At 40.2% G+C, this 6,975-nt stretch overlaps 1 protein-coding gene across 5 annotated transcripts in view; it reads right to left on the bottom strand.

The window, feature by feature from the left end:
- Positions 1-6,975, bottom strand: part of LOC111150136 (UEV and lactate/malate dehyrogenase domains) — a 49,825-nt gene that overhangs the window by 6,219 nt on the left and 36,631 nt on the right. For 4 of the 5 annotated variants that reach the window (XR_002640790.1, XM_022507513.1, XM_022507514.1 and 1 more), the window contains one exon: positions 928-991. The exons of the other annotated variant lie outside the window; for it this stretch is intronic. Coding sequence is in view for 3 of the 4 variants with exons in the window: in XM_022507513.1 (XP_022363221.1) it covers positions 928-991 (64 nt within the window). In the remaining variant the exon portion in view is untranslated. The remainder of the gene's footprint in view (positions 1-927; positions 992-6,975) is intronic. 5 annotated transcript variants of the gene reach the window in all.

Raw genomic sequence — 6,975 nt, 5'->3', positions numbered from 1 at the left:
TTTATTTGACAGATCACAAGTAGGCAGACAGGCAGGCAGAGAGAGACAGGAGGAGGAGGCAGGCTCCCCGCTGAGCAGAGAGCCCGATGCGGGACTCGATCCCAGGACCCTGAGATCATGACCCGAGCCGAAGGCAGAGGCTTTAACCACTGAGCCACCCAGGCGCCTCAGAAACATATGTTATCATGTGATGGTGAGACAACAGATGGCTTGAAAACACACAGTGCACGGAGTACAAACTGTAGGGTATGGGCCTTAGAAGGTGTGTGACCAAAGGCAACAGACACAGGATCTGTGCATTATACTTTATTTTTGCCTGAACTTATATAGCTTATCCATTCATATTATATTAGTTTCCAAATGTATTTATGCATGATCAATAAGTACATTATTATTTTTTAAGATGTATTTATTTATTTTAGAGATACAGTATGCATGTGGGGCAGGGGCAGAGGGAGAGGAAGAGAGAGATCTCCAGCAGGGAGCCCAACATGGGGCTCAATCTCATGACCCTGAGATCACGACCTGAGCCGAAACCAAGGGTCAGACATTCAACCAACTGAGTCCCCCAGGCGCCCCTGTATTAATTTTAAGTGATATGGATAAATTCCCTCTACATTTAGAAAATTCTCTATATCCTCAGATGTTGACCTCTCAGAGCAGGAAGTCAAGAACTACAAATAAGAAACCTGTTCTCCCCTTTACGCATCCACTGCGTATCTGAAATAAAGTTTGCAAGGCGCTCCTAGATCTTCTTTCAGATAAGAAATCAAAGACTAGAACTGACCTCTTGTACTCTGGTCTTGTCCATACTAGCTAGTTTTGTTTGCAGAAGCCTGGTAAGGGCGTGCTGTGTAAACAGTTGCTATGGTACCACGAAGTACATGATTTTCAACTGGGTACATGCAAATCGACACTCAGTGTTACCTGTTGGACAACTGCACCCAAGAGTTAGGACTCATTACTTCTTCTTGGCCACCCCATATGGGCACTAAAAATTAAAGGAAAAATTAATTATATGTTGCCAACAACTTCCTTAGGATTAGCATGTGATAAATGATCACTTGCAGTCAAGGGTATCTGTATGAAACTTTAAACACTTTCTCCCCTTTTTAGAAACAGCTTTCCACTAATGGCATTGGGTGTGCTGTGCCAACTGCCTGGGAGCTACACTCACCCCAAAAACATGATCCCCAGAGCCTATCTGCAGCCTCCCCTGTGCTCTCTCATCAACACTAGTTCTTCAAGGGCCGTCTTGCTGTCCATGTAGAAAGCTTTCCTTCCTCAGCAGCAAACACTTGGCATTTGCTGAGATTACGTTCTTTCATCAGGTGAGGTATAATTTGGTCACCTATTTTGGCTAGATTTGCACAGCTGTTAGAGAGGCAGAGTCCTGTTTGCTAAGAGGATCTTTTGGGTTACCATTTTGTCCCATTACATCATTTACCAAAAAAAAAAAAAAAAAAAAAAATCAAAAAATCAAAAATTCAAAGCTGTATGTGTGAACTGGGTATTTACATCAAATTTAATATTAAATAGAAATTGCCAGAAACATTTTGAAACCCTTCTAATGTTCATCTATTTCTCATCTGCGTGAAGACATTCTTAATACAGATGTGTATTAGGGTAGGCAAAACAAAAATACATTTGGATATATAAGACCGTTTTTAAGGTATAAGTCTTTTAAAAAAGATTTATTTATTAGCAAGAGAGAGAGCAAGTGTGCGAGTGAGCGAGTGAGAGTGCACGGGGGCAGGCACAGAGGGAGAGGGAGGAAGACAATTTCAAGCAGATTCCCTGCTGAATCCGGAGCCATGACCCTGAGATCATGACCTGAGCCAAAATCAAGGGTTGGTCACTTAACTAAGTCACACAGGCACCTCTACATTTCTCTTCTCCCTCTCTCTCTGCCCTTCCCCCCACTGGCACGCTCTTTCTCTCTCTCTCTCAAATAAATAAATCTTTAAAAGCTTGGATCTCAAATAAAAAAAAATGTTATATGAGCAATACAAATATATGTGGACAGATTAAGAGATTAAAAAATATTTTACATGGACAGAATGGTTATATATGAATTTTTTCTAAAAAATTTCTGTACATTGGGGGACCTTGGGCGGCTCAGATGGTTGGGCATCTGTCTTTGCCTCAGGTCATGATCTTCAGATCCTGGGATCGAGCTCTATGTCAAGCTCTGAGCTTGGCAAGGAGTTTGCTTCTCCCTCTTCTTCTGCCTCTCCCCTGCTTGTGCTCTCTCTCTTCTTTCTCTCACATGAATAAATAAAATCTTTAAAAAAAATTTCTGTACATTACTGGTAAATTCACGATAGAAAATTGGGGGAAATGTCTGCTAAATGAAATACAGCATTTATTGATCTTGGAAGAGTGAATAAAAAGGGGCAAGGGAGGAATGAGAAGACTCAGAAAGGGCACAAAAAATATGAAATTATTAAATTATTAAATCATTAAATTATTTTAAATTATATATTAAGTTATATCATTATATATTGTATTATATATTAAATTATTTAAATTACATATTAAATTATTGTGTGTGTGTGTGTGTGTGTGTGTGTGTGTATCACATTCATTCTTTCTTCTCTGAGTCCTGACTTCCAAGAGCCATGGGGAAAGAATGGCGAGAGGGAGAAAGCTTCACTATGTTCAACTTTTCTTGTGAGAAAGTCATTAGAATTTTCAATTAGGTATAGATGGACTTATTATTTTTTCTGTTCATTTACTGCCCAGCCCTTCAAAATTCCTAAACATATGTCCAACCTATTTTAGGGAGTCCTTTCAAATACTGTAACTAATCAATCCTAATCTTTTTGGCCCCAATCCTCAGGACAGCAATCCTTGGGCCCCAAATTTTAATGAACGGTGACCATGGGGAAACTCTTTTCCATAGTATACACCTTCCCTGTGTAAGACTGATGCCCAGTACAGATGACATAACAGTCTGTTCTGACATCCAACCATTAGATTTCTAAACCATGGTTTGACGGAGTTACCTGCAGTTTACATATGATATTAATATCAGAGCTGAAAATAGAAGCTCCAAAGCATATGTTCTGCTATCTAATTGGGTGGGGGCATAATATGAATGACCTTTGCTCACAAGATAGTATCAGCATCATTTCAAAACACATTTACTGAGGCCAATCCAAAGTCAAGGAGCTTGCAGTTTGGTGGGGGTAAACACACAGGTAAATATGCAACTCTAACACAGTGTGATAATGGTTATGTTAGAGGCATGAATTTCCTTGACCTGGAGAATTAGGAAAGGCTTTCTGGGAGACATGGTACTCAAGCCCAGTCTTGAAGGGTAAGCAGGAGTTAGCCAAGTGAATGAACGTTCAGGGAAAGGAAGAATCAGGTGCAAAAGCAAGGAGGCCTGAGAGTGCATGAATCATTCAGGAAGCTGCAAGCTGACCATATGACTAGCACAGAATGCCTGGCAGGAGAGCAGAAGAGGAAGCTGGGGAGGGGAGGGAAGCAGGAAACTAATCCTAAAGGGTCTTGTACGTCACTATTCCTCCCCCAGGCTGTAGCTGTCATTTGTCTCTGAAATACTTGACGAGAATTAATTTTATCTGCACACCTGCTATTCTTAGTACAGTTTCCAAATCCTAACGTTGCTTTACGTCAAAGTGTAGTTTTACACGTCCTTTCGCTAATTTTCTATTCATCGCTGCCTTGCTGATTGCTGTAATAGAAACTACTATTTACTGGATGTTAAAGCTGTGTTAGACACTGTACCAAATGGTTTCGATGAACTGTCTCATTAAGTCAAAGTAAGAGAAAGCACAGCTCTGGAGTCAGAGCAGGATTCAAATCTTCCTAGGTATGTAATCTTGGGCAAATCACTTAACCTCATAGAGTCTTAAGCTTCCTCATCTGTCAATTTGGAAAACCACCATCTCCTTCAGAGGGTGTTTACACATTTTAAATGAGATATACAACCCATTTAAAACACACAGTACGCTCTCAATGAAAAGTTATTATAATTGCTATTACTGCACTGACGGCACTTAGGCAAAAATATAACCAGTTGATATTTATGGATGTAACCAGCAGAGGGAGCCTCTGTCCATTTCTGGCTTCAGGGCCAAGGTAAGTTATACCTATTGTGAATATAACTATCTCTGAAACAAAGTACTAGACAGGATAAAAAGCGATCTGATGGTGGGGTCTAGATGGGACACAGTGAGGTGGGTTGGGGAGAGCATCAGTAGTTTCAGTGCTATCGGTAATGCTCTTAACTGACTGTAGACTCATGAATGTTTGTTCTATTATGCTTCAAAACATCTGTTATACATTATATGTATTCTTTTATGTAGGTCAGATAGTACATAATACTACATTTAAGTGACCCCAGTTCACATCTACCTACATCCCTCTATTTCTAGTTCCCATGTGAGAGCTCAAGACAGAATTATCATATCCTTCCATCGTGATTTTATCCTACTTCCGTGGCCCTCTCTCTTAGCAAGTCAATGTTGCCTTCCCATTACAGTCATTTCCGGTGTTAGAGCTAAGCTTCCTAGAGACATGGTTGGGTTCTCACACATGTACATACCTCCATCGGCAGTCAGCACAGTGCTGGACGCTGGTTTATCAATTTCACTATCCTTTATTTTCTCTCTACAATTTGAGATATTTATGTAAGGACCTATTTAGCCAGAGCGCTTCCATCCGGTTAAACAATAACTTTGTTGGGGCACCTGGGTGGCTCAGTGGGTTAAAGCCTCTACCTTCGGCTCAGGTCATGGTCCCGGGGTCCTGGGATCCAGCCCCGCATCAGGCTCCCTGCAGGGAGCCTGCTTCCTCCTCTCTCTCTCTCTGCCTGCCTCTCTGCCTACTTGTAATCTGTCTGTCAAACAAATAAATAAAATTAAAAAAAAAAAAAAAAACCAATAACTTTGTTGTTTAAAACTTAAATTGTCCCTGCCCTCCTTCCCCCAGGGGACTTACTTAAAAACAAGTCCGGAAACCAGTCCCAGGTAACAAAGCCCAAATACAAGGGTGGGTCAGGCCAGGTGGAGACATCCGATAGGGGTGGGGGGGGCGCATACTGTCTCCCTAGTTACCAAGGAGAACAGACCCTGCCCTTTGGGCACCTTTTGGGCGCCAATTCTGATCAAGGTGATAGGGGGTTCAAACATCTACTAGGGTAAATTGTAGTTCAATTGGTCACTTATGTGTGACCTAACATGACTGTGCAGCTTTTTCTGTATGTTACAATTTCATAGGCCACCTGTGCGTGGCCAGGCCCAACCACATGGCCTTTGCCCTTAAAAGCTAGTCTGTGAAGCAGAGAGAGATCACCCTCTCTGTAAGAGGCGCGGCCCCAAACGTTCAGTTTGATTCTTGATGCTTGGCGTGAAATAAAGCTTTGCTTGACCTTCGCTTTGTATCAGTCTTGCTCCTTTAATCACGGACCCATTACTGGGGGACCTAACAATTAATACGACCATATTGTGAAATGTTTTTATTCATTCAAGAACTGTAACTTACTGTTGGGGCTGGTTAAATAAATTTTGATATATTCAGTAGTTTAAAAGGATGAGTGAAATCTATATATGTTACTATGCAATTATTTCCCCGTCGTATCAGTAAGTAAAATGTCAATGATGTATATACCGACTACCTAGGAAATATTTCATATATGTGCTTATCTACCCACAGAACATTGCCAGAAGATCACACAAGAGCCTGTTAACTGTGACAGAATCTAGGGAGGAAAAACTGGGAATCTGGCATAGAAGGGAGACTTATTTTTTACTGCATATACCTTTTTGTACTGTTTAATTTTTTGCAATATGAATGTATGACTTTTTCAACTAAAAGAGAACAGCTTAATAATTTACACTTTCAATAAAGAGAAGGTAAACACACTAAATATTCAAATAAATAAATAGCAGCTTAACAAAGAATAAGGATCATGTTTCCTGGTTATATGGATAATTACCATACAGTTAACAATAGCGTTTAGCTCAAAAGGGTGAAGGAATCACTGAGGAGTGATGTGATCAGGAAAAGCTTCACAATGTAAGTGAGGGTTTGACCTTGACCTCAAAGGATGAGATTCGAGTATGTGGAGAGAGAGGAAGAAGAACAAAGTTCCCTGTGGCTGAAGCAAAACTGTGGGGGCACAAGATCTGGGTTTTAGTCCTTCTTTGACCCTAAAAACTATAGATTCTTGTGCAGATCACTCTTACCATCTCTTTATCCATTGCTGGCTCCCTACAACAAAATGTAATTGATCCCTTGGGTCCCTTCCAGCTCTCAAATAATATTACTACCTCCTTAATCATAATGAGGAAGGAAGATTAGGGATGTATTTTGGGATTTCTTGAATGCCAAGCAAAAGAACTTAATATTTTCATTAGAGGAAGTCAGTGAAGGCTTTTGAAAAGAGGAATACGATTTAGGAAGACTGGGTTTACACAGGAAAGCACACAGTAAAGGTCTGGCTAACATCATTATTAATTTGGTATCATTTACAGGGTAGATAAGAGGGGAAATAGCACACTAATTGCAAGAGCTGCAAGAAATCAGAGAAGCAGGAGATCAACATGGACCAGAACTCAAATAGTACTAGTGAGTAAAATATGGGGTCTCAGGTGTGTTTGCAACCCTAGGCATGCATTACTCTAATACATCTGCTCTAAGTTCTTTGCCACCCATTTCCAGGGTCCTGTTGATCAGTGTCTTGTGTCAAGGAGCATTCTGAGCCTGAAAAGTCATCCTGCTCAATCACAAAATCAGGTTTTGTAAAGGTTTCTTCAACAGTCTGACTCTAGCACTGAATTATCTAGGTAGCCAATACTAATTTACACAGATTTAAATACTGCTATATTTTATTAAAAATTTCTTTAAAATTATACAAATACTAAATATCCATAATTACAAAATTAGAAAATAGTGACAAATACACATTTTTAAAAGTTTCCTTTACCCCAGATACAACCACTG

Source organism: Enhydra lutris, unplaced genomic scaffold (genome assembly GCF_002288905.1).
Source record: "Enhydra lutris kenyoni isolate GAN:26980312 unplaced genomic scaffold, ASM228890v2 scaffoldscaffold22, whole genome shotgun sequence".
Classification (NCBI taxonomy): Eukaryota; Metazoa; Chordata; class Mammalia; order Carnivora; family Mustelidae; genus Enhydra; species Enhydra lutris.
The sequence above is the reverse complement of the archived record's forward strand: the minus strand, read 5'-3'. Positions and strand labels throughout refer to the sequence as shown.